General features: G+C 38.1%; 1 protein-coding gene across 3 annotated transcripts in view; it reads left to right on the top strand.

Moving 5' to 3' along the window:
- USP6NL (USP6 N-terminal like) overlaps nt 1-16916 on the top strand; it is a 97728-nt gene that overhangs the window by 41720 nt on the left and 39092 nt on the right. For all 3 annotated transcript variants that reach the window (XM_026033273.1, XM_026033271.1, XM_026033272.1), the window contains 2 exons: nt 2752-2825; nt 3284-3366. In XM_026033273.1, the coding sequence (XP_025889058.1) occupies nt 2752-2825; nt 3284-3366 (157 nt within the window). The remainder of the gene's footprint in view (nt 1-2751; nt 2826-3283; nt 3367-16916) is intronic.

Here is a 16916-nt window from a genome sequence, read left to right as displayed (position 1 = left end):
TAAAGAAAATTTCATGAATATAATATATGTTGTAATCAGAAAAATCTGGGTGGTAGCAAGAAATTAACAATACAATTTAGATTTTTTTTTTCCTAAACTGCAGGCGCTTGGCAGCACCAGGTGTGAAATGAGCTGGTGTTTGGAGTTCAGGGTCAGATGGATCCACAAATACACTTAGAAACTTTGAACCTCTACCAGCACACTTCAGTTTGATAAGGAAAGCTTGATTTTTTTTTTTTCAGTTTCCATTAATACAAATAATCTAAAATACACACAGAAGTGGCACCATCCCATTAATGGTGATTTTTACCATTATTGATTATTTCACTTTTAGCTGATATGCCACTTTCAGGTGATATATTTACTTATTTTTTAGGGAGAAACAGATCTGTCTAATACTGACTAAACGTTAATGTCAGCATCACCTGAGATTGTCTTGTTTGCTCTATAATGCTCTATAATCAACACGTTGCTAAATGTGTTGATTATCTGTAATGCCAATCTTTACTTAGCAAATGTAATATATTTCTTTCACATCTTTGTTTTCATTCAGATAATATTTAGAGCATTTATTACTTGTCTCTAATTTCTTGTAAAGTGGGAGAATATTTTTTGTACTTAGGTATTTCACAAAGAATTCTTTCCGTTTCCTTACTTAGCTTTTACCTGATCATTGTGTGATTTTAAACTTGGAGCTACTTACATAATTCCTTTTATAAGAAGGAAAACATATTTTATTCTTGTCTCCTGAAGTATAACCTCTTGTCCCCGCTTCAAGCTGTTTTCTGAGTTTTCAGCATGGGTGGATTAATGTAACATTAAACTATCCCAGTGCAGCTAGAAGGTTAAGATGATTCTGGCAGGGAGTGAAGAGGATTACTTTAAAGGCAATGAATATGATAATTTCCACTCTAAATATAATTGAATTGTCATGAGGCGCAGAGCCTGCCAAACTTTGATTCATATGTTACTTATATTGAGGAAAAGAAGGCAAGCAATGGACATAAATGGTTTCAGCGTTAACCAGGACATACTTTCTAGTGCAAATATGGTTTTGCATTCCTTTTGTCAAAGGCTTCAACTTTGTTTCACCTTCTGCTACTTTTTCCATCTGTGGTGTTTTGAAACGCCTGTGTCCTTTTCAGTGTGTTTTCCCTAAAAATAAAGCAATAATGCATTTGAGCTCCATTAATTGAAAATGTTGCCATATCTACTCTTTATTAGTTGATCTGCAGTCACTACTGCATATCTACTCATTAATTAGTTGTTCTGATGCATTCTCAAATCAAATCTTATCACTTATGCTTGAAAAGTAGTGATAGGGAYTTTTCCCCTTTCTTCAAGCCCTGAAGGATTCATATTTCAAGCCTTGTAAGYTTTCCCCAGGTGTATCCATTGGAAAAGTAAGCATTAAGTTGGCCTGGTGCTTGGCTCGTCTCATCGCACGCAGTGTCAGATGTCTTAAGCAAGCAGGAACTTCTCTGTTAAAGCTGGAGCTCTGTAAGGAGGTCCTATAAACCCAGGCCTGTTTGTGCCTTGAAGAAGGCAGCGCAGGAGCTCCCAGCGTGGGCAGCACCGGGCCGGGCAGCAAGGCTGAATCCGCTCCCTTCTTCCCTTACAAAGAGGAGATTGTGTCTCGGAGCTGCAGCATGGAGCTACAGGCCTGCAAAACGCAGCAGATGCAGTTAGCAAATCTATTTCTTTTCTCTTCCAATAATTGCATAAATGTACAACTGTTGGTTCTTGGCACGCACGGGCAAAAATGACAAAGTCCCCTCTACTGAATGGGAGTAGTGGGGTTGGCAGCCGGTGGTGACAAGCAGAAGGGAGCCCCAATGAGGCGAACAAAGAAAAGCTGCTGGAGAGGGTGAGCGAAAGCTCCAGAGAAGGAGGTGCCCTTTCCAGCAGGGGAAGTTGGGGGCAGGCGTTTTGCCCCTGTTTTGCCAGGATGTTCCTRGCTTCCATGCACGCGCTCCTGGAGGATCTGCCAGGAAGGCACCCATGAGAACAGACTAAGGCCCATGAGAAAGCCACCTTAGCCCAGCTGCTTTCTGGAATATCCGAGAAATATATCAGTCATTTTACCAAAGAAATACTGCATTTGCACAAATAAGCATGCTAATAATGACATAAAACAAAAAAGGATAATACTAGCTCTATTTTTCTAAGGCCGAGTGTCTGTAATGTTGTCATATTCTGATGCTTACCGAGTTGAACTTGGTGCCTGAGCTGCAGGTTTGATATTCTGTCCCATCATCAGCTTTCTCAGGATAAGTGGAGAGGTTCCTTAAGAGATAATTTGTGCAGTGTTTTTTGGACATTCCTCACTCTTCTAATCACTCTATGTGAATTTTGTAAATCGCTGCAACTTTTGTTTCAACTTAGTATCTGTGTTTCAGATTTCTTTGTCCTTTATAAAATTGTTGAATTTGCAATTCAAACTTTACTGCCTTGTTTGATCTAGTTTGTGGATTATGGATATTTTTTTTTTTTAATTCTTAGTATTTATTTTAACAAAAAATAGGGAACATTCTGAATTCAGCACTTGAGTAAAATGCAATTATTGCTTAATATCCCAAACATTATTAAGATGCCACTTCTGCCTGCCAAGGTCATATTTTGCTTTATTATGATTGCTTTGGCATTTCTCCACTCAAGTAGTCTCTCAAGTTGAGATTTTTTCTGAATATTTAGCTACTGTTCTTGCTCACACAGGAGGAATCTCAGCAGCTTTATTTTAATCCCYAACAGGTGCAGATGCCGAGCAGGATGCTGCTGTCAAACTTGCCCAAGAACGAGCAGAGATAGTTGCCAAGTATGACAGAGTAAGTAAACTTGCTCGTAACATAAAAACATTGTATAATTAATCTTAGTAACATTTCTGTTCTAAAAAATAAATTGTAATTTCCCCTTAGCTTTTGTATGAAATATAGTGTAGTACTAATCTGGTGGTTTCACTGTTTGGGGTATCATCTCAGCTGATTTTTCAGTGTGAGGACTTAAGTGCAGTACTGGGGAGCAACAAGAAAAAATGTGGGACTATGACAAATCTGGGGCTGAAATCTGCTCTGTGTTAGCAGTGAAATAAACATTTTACTCCCTGAAATTGATGAAAATATTTTTGTTAGTGGATGAGCAAAGTGCATTATCTTCGTTGTTTGTTGGTTGGTAAGTGTAGGAGTCCTGTCCCCTGAAGACTATGCTTGGAGTGACTGAATCATGTCTTTATATTTTAGTTAAGTTGTCGTAAATTTTCACTATCTCTTTTTTTCCTTCCCTTTAGGGACGTGAGGGTGCACAGATTGAACCATGGGAAGATGCTGACTATCGTCTTTACAAAGTCACAGACAGATTTGGCTTTCTGCAGTAAGTAGCTGGCTTGAGGGAAAAAAAAAAAAAAAAAGAAACATTTAATTAGCTTGTTTATTGGATTGATTGCTTGGTGAAAACGTTATTTCTTTTAGTGGATCTCTTGGGAGTTGTATTTGGAGTGTAAACTTCAGTCTTACATTGTGCTTTCTAATTCTAACTTTTTTTAGTTTTGTAACTTAAATCTATTGTCAGGAGTGAAATGTTTTCGAATATTTTGCTTTGGAATGATGATGATTGATGTAAAATGTGATTTTTTTGAGCTGAAATGTAGATAAATGCAGATTTGCTAAAATGCAGGTAAATTTCATGTGTAACATAAATGCTTAAACAAAAACTTTAAAGTCCTCAAAACAGTTTTTAAAAAAAATAAATATTGATCATTTAAAAACTGTAGGATTACGTGGTAGCTGTATGTGAATACTGACATGACTCAATCTTTTAAAGTTAAATCTCATTTGACTTCATGTATTTAGAAAACCCTATTGAAATCTCTGCAGATTTAGGAGCTAATGCTGGATCAATTTGCAATGTCAAAAAATGCCAGAATCCAGAACAAGTTCACAAATAAGAAGTAAGAAACGTAAGAAACGATCTCTGTCATGTTTGGCAAATGAAAGGTGATAGCATTAAATTGTTTGAGAAGCTTTGTGGTGAGAAAAGGGAAATATTTCAGCCATACTAACTTGCAGAAATTGCATGCAAGATGAGCTGCTACTTTTTATAATGTCTGATCAAGAATTTTAATATATTCAAGCATAAATATCATATACTAAAAAGTGTGAAGTGTAGTTGAGTTGTGTGAAGTGTAGCGTAGTTGAGTGAGTGTAGTCCAGAAAAATCGGTGATGAGTGGAGAAATGTATTTTAATAGCGTGCCGGATTTTTCCTTTTTTGAGGGTTTTTTTTTCATTCCTCCTGTAATGTCATCATTTTAATTATCTGTTGATTAAACAGTTATCATATGTATTTTACACATAGAGATCTTGGTGTTGGTGACCTACAGCGCTAGCATGTAGTGTTTGGGTTACAGGGAAGAAAAGTGTTAGTGGAGAATGGAAGTCAGGATTATTTCTTGTGCAAAAACAGTTGAAGCTGCTGCTAAGTTCACCACTGACATCAGCAGGAAATGAGCCAGGCTCCCTCAGTTGCAAGGGAAATCTTGATTTTGGTTACCTGTATGAACTTCTGAACTTTTCCTGTGCCTTGAATTGTGATGTTTGCTTTTTTTTTTTTTCCCATATATTGAGCGTGGAAGAGTGTGACTAATACCTGCTGCTGTTGCTGTTGCAGTCCGAGTTGTGGGGAGTGTGGGATGCTGCAGCTCCAGCACCACAGCCAGTAGGAGATGCAGCTCTGGAAGTGCTTCTGGCAAGTTAGCTCCCATGCTGGAGCTRCAGAGGCCATTCACTTAAAGCCCCTGTAGGCACCCATTTAAGACACATTGTCATTTCTGCAGCATGGTGGGCTATCCTAATCCCTAGGCTGCACTTCCTTTCTAGGAATGTCATTAGGCACTGATGCACATTCTGAGCAGGGTTTGTCCTCTGCAGAGTCAACTTCAAGGGATGAAACTGGAAAGGTTTGTAGAATGTGAGCGCTGGGTAAATTAACAGTGTTTATAGATGCTCCATCTCTTCACTGATTGTGCAGTACTCCCTGCTTATAAGCTGATCTGTGTCTCTGTGTAAAGCCGAGTTTGCTGGAGACTATCATCAGGGCTGCTGTATGATTCTTCAAAGGAAATTCATTTTAAATGACAATTCTATTTTCATGAGTAATAAAATCTCTTGTGATATAAGAACTGTAATTAGAACAAGAGTATCAAATGTCTGGGGTTCACTTGCGCTGCAGTATAGAGTCTGCAGAAACTACTGCTTCTGAGAGAAGGAAACTCCCATTTCTAAGATCATTTGAAAAAGCAAATGGCACAAATGCAGTGTGCACGACGAGCTCAAACCGTGGCTTGGATGGATGTGATCCACTCCTTTCACAGAATGGTTAAGGTTGGAAGGGAGATCATCTAGATCCATTCGCTGTAACCTTGAGGATGATAAGTCAGCGCTGCAGTTAGCAGCAGAGACAGAGTTAAATGTTCAGCACTTGCTTGCTATGTCTTGCTGACCATTCCTTTCAGAGCTGTCAAGGCCAGTAATTTCCCATGAAATCATGTTTTTGCAGCGTGAATTAAAAAAGCAATCTAATGCACATAGGAAACTAAAAATATGGGGACAGTAGCAGGATTGTTGGCATCATGTTAAGATGATTATGTAATTGCTATGTTTACAGCTTAAAATACAAAATAGCTGAAAAATAGTTTTTGTACCATAATGGTGCTAGGTGGGAGGAACCTATCAGAAATTTAGGTCTCCCTTGCTCAAGGACAGCAGGCCTTGATTGCCATCTGTAGTTCATAGTTGAAACCTTCTCCATTGCCTTGGCTGTGTCTACTTTATTGCTTTGCTTGGCTCTATTAACACATGTCCAAAGTCTATGTGAGTGCTGTTTGACTGGGGAGATCAGTGTGATGGGATTGAGCACCAAAGACTTTGAAAGAAGAGGTTTAGTCTTGAGACTTRCTCTACTTTGGTTGTCCCAGTGTCCTTATTTGTGTGTCAAACTGGAAATTTGTAAGCCTAGAGAACCTAAAAACATATTTTTCTCATCTTAGTGTAGTAGGTTGGTAATAGTGAGTGAGAGTAAATAGACTGGGAATATTCAGAGTAGCAGAGGGAAAGTGCTTTCTTAATGTAATGATACAGAAATTGGTGGTGGTTAGAAATAAAAATGAAGTTTGCCTCAAGGTAGACTATTTAACCTTGAGACTATCTTTTGTTTAAGGCCCATGGAGGGGAGTATCTGTTGAGCAGCTCTGCTCAGTTGAAACAGCCCTTTGCAATGCTTAAGACCAACCTTATCTAATGAACTCTCTTCATTTTAATAGTTGTTGCCTTAGGAAACAGAACTATGTACCGTGATGCTGTTCTCCATTTCATAAATCTGCAAATGAATCTGAAACTTCCATTCGGCTTCAGATAGTAAAAGGTACTTGGGATGGCCGGGTTATTTTAATAACTTTGTAAAGTGCAAAATCATTATAATAATGAAGATTARTTGTATGAAATGAATAAATGGAAATGTTGAAGCTGGATATGAGAAACCTGGCCAATGAGGAGGAAACTTGGCTCCTTGAGGAGCTGAAAGGCATCTCTTAAGCTGGTGTGCTTAAGACTGGGGGAAAAACAAAGTTGTCGGTGGGACGGGCAAAATTCTAAAAGGATTATATATTATATTTATAATTTATATGTGGCTAAACACTGCACGAACCAGCAGCCTGAGACAAAAATCTCATTATGGGATAAAATATATGAAAAATTGCCCTTTCCAATTGCCTTTGTTGCAAGGCTGCAAAGAGGTGGTGGTGCTTGTGCTTTACTGAAGCTGTGTAGTGGTGTGGGCAAAACAGCCTTGGTCCTGGGAATGTTTATGTCATTTAGTGTACTGGCAATTAACACAGTCTTTTGATGACTGCTGTGGATACCTGTGTGTGTTTATCTGGATATCCCCACGTGTGTCTGTATCTCACCACCCGTGCCAAGGACAAAAGCCTTGYTCAGAGTGCCCACAGGGTTGTAATGGCTCTGGTGGGGCCGAGGGACTGAGCTGGGGGGCTGAGGTGCCCTCTAAAAGCAGAGGAGACGCCTTGTAGTTGGACTTCGACTCGGTCGATAGCTCATCGAGCTCTACGCTGCACTATTCCCAATTCTCTCTCTTTCATTTTYGTTCGCTCAGCAGAAAAAAAAGGTGAGCTAACACTGTCTCACGTTTCTGCTGTCTCATACAGTATTCATAGCGTTGTTCAGCCTAATTGGTATAGACTTTTTTCCATCGAGCACTTTTGCGTCCTCCTCAATCAACTTCATCTGATACTTGTGAGTTAGGACCTGTGAAAGTTCTAATTTTCTAGCAGATCAAACTTGGAACACTCTGCATCCATGAAAAAGGTAGTTTCTTGTTGAAGTTTGGGCCCAGGTTTTAAAATAAGGGCTCTAAAACTTTTCATTGTGGGCTGAGCTTTCACAGGATCGTTGCATTGTGGAGGCTTCTCTTGCAGTTTTTCTTGTACCAGTCATTTACAAGGGAGTGACTTGGAAGGAATGTAAAGGAGCTTTCGAGTGTTTCCAGCTTTGTAGCAGACATTCCAATAATGCCTTGGGATCTAGGATTTCCCCAGTTGAATTCTTCCGGTCAGTCGTTACTGCTCTGGATGGTTTAAAAAAAAAAAACAAAAAACCAAGGAGAACTAATCTGATATCCCCTGGGGYAACTGCAAATCCCTCTACTACTCCTTGGAACATTTTGAGAGATTTTAATTTTTCATGAAGACTACTAAGCTCAGTATTGAAAGATTTGTGCTGATGGTGACAGTCGTTTGGGGGGGGGATTATTTTTGTTTATTTTTGTTCTTTTCTTGTTTAAGCATTTATGGTATGAGGAAGGACTAAGCAAGCTAGGCTTGTTTAGCCTGGAGAAGAGAAAATTGAGAGAGGATCTTAGCAACATGTACAAATACCTGAGAGGAGAATGTAGGATGGAAGGGGCCAAACTCTTCTCAGTGGTGGCCAGTGACAGGACAAGGGCCAGTGGGTATAAGTTGARACTCAGACAGTTCCATCTCCATGTGAGGAAGAACTTCTTCACTGTGAGGGTGMCAGAGCCCTGGCACAGGCTGCCCAGGGAGGCTGTGGAGTCTCCTTTTCTGGAGATCTTCCAAAGCCACCTGGATGCYGCCCTGTGCTCCGTGCTCTGGGTGTCCCTGCTGGAGCAGGGGSTTGGACTAGATGATCTCTAGGGGTCCCTTCCAACCTTAAGGATTCTGTGATTCTGTGTGATGTGTGATGTTCAAAGGACAGGTAACTTTATTCTGCCTTTTTCTTCCCTGACCCATGTCAGGGYTGCCCGGTCACACATGCAGTATCTGGCTTGGCTTTGAAGGGCAGCCTAAACTTGGTAYGCGCTCCCGCAACAGGGAAAAGCCAAAAGCAGCATTTTGCAGCTCCAAAGGAAGCTCATTGGAAGTAGTGATTTCTGTCCCTTCTTACATAGCAACAGAGCGAAATGCATTAAAAAAACAATCAAAAAAACACCTTGGCTTTGCTTTTTAATTAGCAATTACAAATTATATCATCCACTCTGTTATTAGTAGTTCTTGTTCTCTTGGATTCTTTATGTACCCTTATAGCACTGTGAGCTGTAAGAGAGGTTTATCATTGCCCTTTATAAGAAAGCTCTTTAAAACAACAATATGAAAGAAAAACAATTATAGTTGTCTTGGGGAATTTGGGGCAGGTACAGCTCATGGCTGGTTTTGACTAACCTATGTTGGAAAACATGCCGTAATGGCTAATACATTATGAAAAGCATTTCAGTTGATTAGGCATTAACACACATGAAATGCGAATAATAAACAGAAAGCTCACAATTTTCTTCTTTTCTGTAGCTTTTCAATAGCTTTTCTATTTCTACAACTCATTATTGGATGCTGTGAACTGGATCGTCCTGTTCCCTGTTGGTTATGAGCTGTGAGGAGCATAAACTGCCTTGAGACGTTAAAAACAACCCAAACAATTATTTTCCAGCTTATTATATTTCCTCCACCTACACAATTTGAATTCTCAGATATTAACTTGTTATTAACAAGTTGTTAAGTTTTGTGTTAACTTGCATTAATAACAATGTGTTATTATCTTGTGCTGTTGTTATCTTGAGCACAAAGCTCTGTGGTCTGACTTGGATGATTCAACTTGAACACTTTTCTTATTTATTTTTATCATCTATTCAGTAGAGTGAAGCTGAGGATGGATGTGCATCCTGATGAATCATGATGTTGATACCCAGGAAGCAACTTGGGGAGGTTTCTACGCGCTTTTTTTCCCTCCTGCATCCCTGAGTTTCTTCTAAAAGTTGGATCATGTTCTCGCACTCATAACTTTTAGAGTAGCTCCACATTCATTTTGATGGGATTGTACTGATTTACAGCAGCTGGGAGCCTGACTCTCCCTTTTATTCTCTTTATCCCAGCAGTATTAGAGTAGTGAACAGTGTTTTTTAAATAGTTGGCTAATGCTGGAGATTAGTGTGTAGCCTGAGGCACATTTCATACAGAAGCGTTTGTTATTCTCCAGCTCACAGAGATTCTGAGGCTTACCTGCTCTTTTCTTTACCTATCCAACTTTATTCTTTGCATTCTGTTTTATGCATTGCATTTTTATTAGCTCTGTAATGGATTTTTTCAGATGCAAAAATGGAAGTAGTGGAGGAAAGGAACAGAGAGCTCAGACAAGAACTGGGAGATACTTCGTGAAGCTTTTTCTTAACCCTTGACTTTTTAAAAAGGGCGCAATATGATAAGATTGAATTATTATTATTATTATTATTATTATTATTGCTAATTTATAGAGAGTCTTGCTGGAAAATACTCCTTGATTTGTAAAATATTCTTTTCTATGTCCCTTAATGCTTCTGCAGTGCAATTGCATTTTCACAAACAACATTTTTTTACCTAAGCAGGAAACCTGCCTGATTTGAGCAGGTACCCAGGCAAAGTCTGCTCGGATTAGAGGTTTAAGAACTGATCTCTGTTCTAGGAAGCAAAAAATGTTACCCTGAGACAGGGAAAGATTTGATAACAGAAACTAAAGAAAAGCAAGGATATTTTTAATAATCAAAGAAATATATAAAAATCCCTGTTGAATAATTCTAATTTGAAACTTCTGTTAGAAAAAGTCTACTTAAAAGCTTAAGAAAAGAACACTAAAGTTGGAGAGYTATTGTTCGTAGTGACATACAGCTAATATCCTTAATTTTCCAGGGACAGTAAGTACTCCCAAACTCATTAAGTGACATGAGTATGGCAAAGCAACGAAATGTTTATTCTTAGCTCATCAGCTATAAATCGCCTTAATTTCTGGGTATTGCAGTCGCTAATAGAGACTCGCTGTCCTTCTCCCCATCCTTTCCTCTCGGCCTGGGGAGACAGGGTCAGAATTATCCAGGAGGAGAGTGGCTTCACTCTTTCCTCCCTTGGGAAGCCACTTTGCTCCTTTCAGCCTCTTTGAGCTGCCAAAGTCTTAAAAATCAAACTTTAGATGTTAGAAAAGATGCGTGTTTCTCAATTCCCTTCTCTATCAAATACATGAATATGCCTTATTTTGACTAGATGTTTTTTCTTCATGTGGTTATTTCTTGCTCCTGAGAATAAAAGCTTACTGGGAAAATGCTTCTGCATCCTATATGATGTGTATGATGAAGTCTGTCCTGTAATGTGTACATTMCCCTGGACTGGTTTTGCTCTGAAATATTCACTGCTAATCAACATATTGAGGAACTGCTGTTTTTTTTAAAAAAATACAGCTCTAATTAATCTTCTTTCCTTCTGCGCTAATGTACACTGAGGATATTTTTATTTTTATTGAAGTGGAGAAATATTTTTTTAAATAGTAATTAAGATTCAAAATGCTTTTTAAAATTCATTTGCCTAGTGTTAGGCAGCCTCCTTTTTTCTTGCTTGCTGTCACAGAGGGCTACTTTTAAAAGACGTTTTTTAATCGCATTACAAAGCGGGGTATGGAAATGAGACAGCATCGTAGTAATAATTAATGAAGAAGTGGTTGAAATATTGGGGGACCTGAAACCATCCATCCAGGTTTAATTACTACATAGATAAATCAATAAATAGTTCTAATTACTGACACCAGAACTGCCCAGTTGACCTGTCTGTACATTTTATTTAGTTGTTATTCAGTGTGACCCGTTCASTTTACCCCCTGCTTCCCCACTGGGGAATGAACTTCAATCTCTGCATTTGTGTCTGCTCATGGTCATGGGTGCCTTGTAATCCTGTTCTTTGCATTGATGTAAATGAACTTAGTTCTTAAAAACTTGGGGAGGCAGGTAGCATTTTGTGATAGGAATCTGTTGACTCCTAAAATGTGTGAGAACAGGAGGGAAAATGAGAATTTCTCCCCATGTGGTCATCTGTGAGCCGCAGAACCGTATGGGATCTACTGTATTCAGGTATCACTTGTGTCCTCAGTGATGTAACTGGAAGCAGAGGAGACAGAAGTGCCCTACCCCACGTTGCCTTCTGCTGCTTGCAGCAAAACTGAGCAGCACACGACTAAATATGGTAAAAATCTGATATAATTGGTGCAGTACACCTATAATAATCTGATATACATCTCTTTTCTTGAGTCTAATTTTAAGTTGCTCATTTTAAGCTCTAAAACGTAGATGTAACAACATCATTATTATCAGGGATTTTTCTTACAATATCTATAGAATATTAAAGTACCTGAATATGAGGAATGGCCAGAGTGAGCTTCACTGACACTGGTTGTTAAAGGAACTGGGAAAGGGSKSGGGGGGGGGGGGGGGGGTAGGTTTTAGAAATGCAAAAGTGCTTCTACTCTAGACCTAATGAAAGAGCCACTAAATGAGAGTTTTAGCCTGCAGAAGCTTAATTAATAAAAGCAGCACTTGTAGTTAGATAAAGCATTGCACGTCAGCAGTTAACAAAAATATATTGCTGAAACWTTCCATCTTAGTTAATTTATGTTGGAGTATATTTTGTCTGGGGCATGAATTTTTATATATATGAAGTGGCCAGCCTRTAAATCTAGGATAACTATTAGTGCGTAGTGTAAATGATCTGTACAGTATCTACTCTTTAAGCACTGCTTAAAAGCAATCTGTCTATATGGTTAAGCAGAATCCTCCTCACACTTTTACGTACCTCAGAAGCAAGGCAAAGTGATTCATGCTTCTTAATTTGTCTCTTTGCCATTTTAGGGTTTTAAGGTAGCTTGGGCACGTAGCTGTACTTATTTATTTATTTATTTATTTATTTATTTATTTATTTATTTATTTATTTTCTTCCTTTTAAAAGATACTTGGAATGTGATTCTGGGACCTTTTTTATCCTTGATGTTTGTGTCTTCAGTCAAAGTTACTTTAGAATCCTCTAGAAATGCTGCTGTGCTTGTTTATGCAGACCGTAGATTTCCTCAAAGCTCTTCTGATTCCCAGCTAGAAAAACTTCTAAATTTTGCATTTTCCTAAAGATGTAAGGAGCTTGTATTTCAGTATGTGGCAGTCAGAATACAAATATATATATATTTTTTATATATATATATATATTATATATATATTATATATATATATTATACAAATATATATATACAAATATCCTTTCCTATATATACAAATATACTTTCCTATGAAATTCATCTAGTTGTTTGTGTCATAAGCAAAAACTTTAGAGCTGATTCATCTTCTCCAAAGCAGGAAAATACTTATATCAAAGTGCTAAGTTTTTATTTTTGTTTGATTTTGCTAAGACCCTTTTTTATTTTTCCTTGTCTTTACTAGTGGATAATACTCCACATTCTTTGGGCAGGGACCATATATTTATGGACTTGTGCTCTGCATATTGACAGCAATATCAACAGTATCCACAAAAAATTGCAACTAAAATCTAGTTATAAAATCACATATGAGCCCATCCCTTGCCAGTACTAACATTTTTCCTGCGACATATTTTCCTGATAATTATTTTGTTGAGTATCACGTTGGCTTATCCCGTGTGTTAATTAATTGGCTTTGGCTTGCTTATGAATTTTAATAAAACTTGTGAAAGCTGTTTTTTAATCTGCTGTAGTCGCCACCCACATACTGTGCAAAGGTTATTTGGTGAAATTCAAAGCGAATGATTACAGTTGCAGAGCCTCAATTATTTTGATGTCCAAATTATGCGTATACAGATAAAATATACAAGGGAAAGAAGAAGGATATGATCAGCAGAACTTTATCTGGGGAAAATCCATTATTTAGGTTAAAAGACAGTTTTATTATTTGCTTCTTAATATTTTCAGAAAAAAACCTTTTCCATCATCATTAGTATCGTTAGTTTTGACTCTGTTGCCTTTAATTTCCATTTAGAGGTTGGAAGATCAAAGCAAGAATTCATAATCAGAAGTCTTCTGAAAATTAATTTTTTGGGGGACTAAAAGATCTGACTTTGTCACTGATCACTTAGATTTGGGCATTAAAAAACAGTAAAATAAATTAATCATAGGTTTTAGGAAAGGCATAAAATTGGAGTATTGTTTTCCTTGTGGTTAATTAGGCTCAGTTACTTCAGAAAACAGTTTGCTTTGTGGTGCATTTTGTGACAGTAATTTAACGCAGACATAAAGATAATCATTTTAAGCAACAAAAGTTGTATCCCCTGTGAATTATTGAATTAGTTTTATTTATCTTCCCTCCTGTAAGATGGCGATATGGTTGCTAGCTAACATTTAATCAGAGATCAGTGGCGACACTGGATGAAAGAGGAAGCAAAAGCCACTCAGAACCTATATATATATATATATATATATATATACACGCACACACACACACACACACGTATATACACGCACACACACACACGTATACACACGCACACACACACACACACACAAAACAGGGTAATATTCTGTTGTAAAGCATCGTTACATCGAGACATGTTACCACTTCTTTCCTTTAACAGTTTTATCTGCTTTGTGCCCCTAACTGAAARGGAGACAGAGCTAAGGGAACATCCAGTCCCTCTGTTGATTCTTGTGGAATAGTTTTCCAGGATAAGGCGCTAATTCCTTGGCTGCAGTCACTTTTGGCAAACACTCCCATAGCCTAGTAACCATTCACTGTAGGGAACATGTATTCTTTGTTGACACATTTGAGGTCTGGAAAGCTCTTACAATGTGAGTTGCACACTGTGCTGCTTAATAATTTCTTTTGTGTGCTGAAGGTTTCCTTCCAATATCTGCCTACTGAGTTCTTTCCCTCCTGTCTTATCTAACCTAAAGTAACCCGTAGTTACTTTTCATAAACTTTTTCTTTGTTACTTTACCTCTGACTTCTGCACTTTCCTGATCTTTTTGGAGGTGTTTTGCTCACATATWCTGTGGTCATGGAAGTTTCAAAAGGCAACAAGTGACTGGATTTTTCAARGACTCTGGACCATGGAAGCGATTGCTTCTATTATTTTGCATACTTAGGTAACTAAATCATGAGGTAATATGTGGGGAAAAGAACAAAAAGGCTTATTATATTAAAATAGKTTTTTTAAGAATATAGTTCCTTAGAAATACTTTTCCTAGGAGTAACAAATACACTTTCCTCCTGTAAAAAATAATTAAAAAATAATCCACTGTTATGATTGAAAAAGTGAATGTGCAGCATCTGCATTTCTTTCTTAGTGGTTGGGTGAATGGCAATGTGAAGATATGTTCTGCAGGAAACATCCTATGAATGTGATAGGAAATATGTGATATGAAATATGTGAATCCTTTTCAGTTAACAGGTACGTACACTGATACCAAATGATGCTCCTTTGCTTCGTGGTAAGTTGAGGACAATATGAGAAGAGAGTTGAGMAAATAGTTTGAGAAACTACTTTGTTTACGAGCTGCAACGTAGGTTTTTCACAGAATCCCAGAATGGTTGAAGTTGGAAGGGACCTCTAGAGATCATCTAGTCCAACCYCCTGCTCCAGCAGGGACACCCGGGGCRCAGGGCGACATCCAGGCGGGTTTGGAAGMTCTCCAGAGAGGGAGACTCCACARCCTCCCTGGGCAGCCTGTGCCAGGGCTCTGTCACCCTCACAGTGAAGAGCACCCAAGTATTTTAGTGAATTTATTGAGTCCCACACGAGTCGTTATTCCCATGATGTTCTCCAGGAGAAAGATCCCCCCAGCTCTTCAGGGGTCACTGCCTGGTTCTGCTGACCTTGTCTTTAAGGAAGGGCTACGTTTCAGGAGCAGAAGTTGTGAGAAAAACCCACCTTGCAAAGAAATGAGCATGTCATCATAAATCTTAGTTGCCATAAATTCTCTAAGCTTGCTTGTTTGTTAGTTTTTAGTGTATTATGGTCATTTTTTACCCTTTTCCCCTCTTGTTTTTTTCCTACTAGCAATTAATAACTCTTGACAGTCAGAATTTATGCAATATAGAGAAGAATTGACCTGTTCTCCTGGGTTTTGCAGTTGTAGAGTTTATAAACATACCAAGACTGATGTTTGYACCAGACAGCTTTCCAGTTTGGTAGTTCTGTACTTAAAATCCCCAAAATTGAAGCTCATAGAGGAATCTTTACGTTTCTTAAAGACATTTGAGCCAAACTGGAAGCAGGAAAATGTTCCAGTCAGAGCCAGCAGGGAATTTATTCTGCACTCCAGTGTGAATGTGAGAAAAGAAGAAATGCGATGAGTGACTAATACAAGGAGGTCTTTCCTTGGCTTTATACTGAACAAATATATCAAAATGCTGTTTTAAACACTTTCTTTCTGTAAGGAAACTGTTATAAACAGCAGAAGCAGGTGAGTGACTGTAAATTCATTAAATCTGAGAGTCTTTCCAGTTTATTTAGATTACAATATATAGCTTCATGCAGTAAGGGTCAAAACCATTTAAAATRCATTTATTTTAATGCTTTTAATGCACATTTTTAATATTCTAAAGTATCAGATATTTATGTATTATGACTTTTAACAGTTATCTTGAAAAATGTGTCGAAGCCAGTATTAGTCATAGCGGGTTTCGAGATSGGAAAAATCTATTCATCATTTATAATTAATTAAAAATATACATTCTCAAGAAAACCCATGTTCTTCAAAGCAGAATCCTTGCTCCTTTGAACTAACCAGCTGCTTTTGCTTTGCATGAAATCCTCGCAGGAAGGTGGCAATATCCCAGGTTGGAAATGGGAAGCAGTGTTTTGGCCAGGGCTATGGAGAGATGTTGAGGCTCTGCTCACATACCAGCTGTAATGAGTCTTAATTCCTGCCCAATTATCAGGTGCATTTGTCTAATTTGGATCTCTCACAGTTGCGGGCAAAGGAATGCTGAGATTTCACTGCTGTGAAGTGAGACTTTATTTACATGAGTTCAGTTGTCCATGGTTAAAGGCTCTGACTCCTTTTTTTGTGTGTGTATCAAGTGTGGAATAGTTCTAAGCTAATTGCATTAATCAGGTCTGCTCTTCCTTTCACTGTCCCCTGCTTGAATATGACTGGAGCAGTCACCTTATGGCAGGATGTCGCTGGATAGTGTTAATACTGCTTCACATTATCCCTTGGTGGGGTTCACAGGTAAAAATATTGAAAAATACAGGTTTAAATAGGCTGGGGAAGGAGGGAAGGATTCAACATCACAAAGAAATAATGAAGGAGTAAATAAAATTAAGTCAGTTAGGCTGAAAATACTGTTAAGAGTTTGGAGGGCTTATTTTGCCCACTATGCCTTTGCTTTGCTCCTGGTCATAGAAATTCGAATATCATGTGTTTTTTTTTATTTATTTTCTATGTATTTTTCTTTATTTCTTTCCCCTCTCTGGGTTCCCATCCCAACCTCCTACTTTATATTTTTACATCTTTCAAGTAAGTTTAATTGTGGATGATGTTACACACCCTGAAAGCAGGCCCTGTGTATATACCCTGTGTATAT

The sequence above is a fragment of the Nothoprocta perdicaria genome, unplaced genomic scaffold (assembly GCF_003342845.1).
Source record: "Nothoprocta perdicaria isolate Ctin4 unplaced genomic scaffold, notPer1 scaffold_127, whole genome shotgun sequence".
Taxonomy (NCBI): domain Eukaryota; kingdom Metazoa; phylum Chordata; class Aves; order Tinamiformes; family Tinamidae; genus Nothoprocta; species Nothoprocta perdicaria.
The sequence above is the reverse complement of the archived record's forward strand: the minus strand, read 5'-3'. Positions and strand labels throughout refer to the sequence as shown.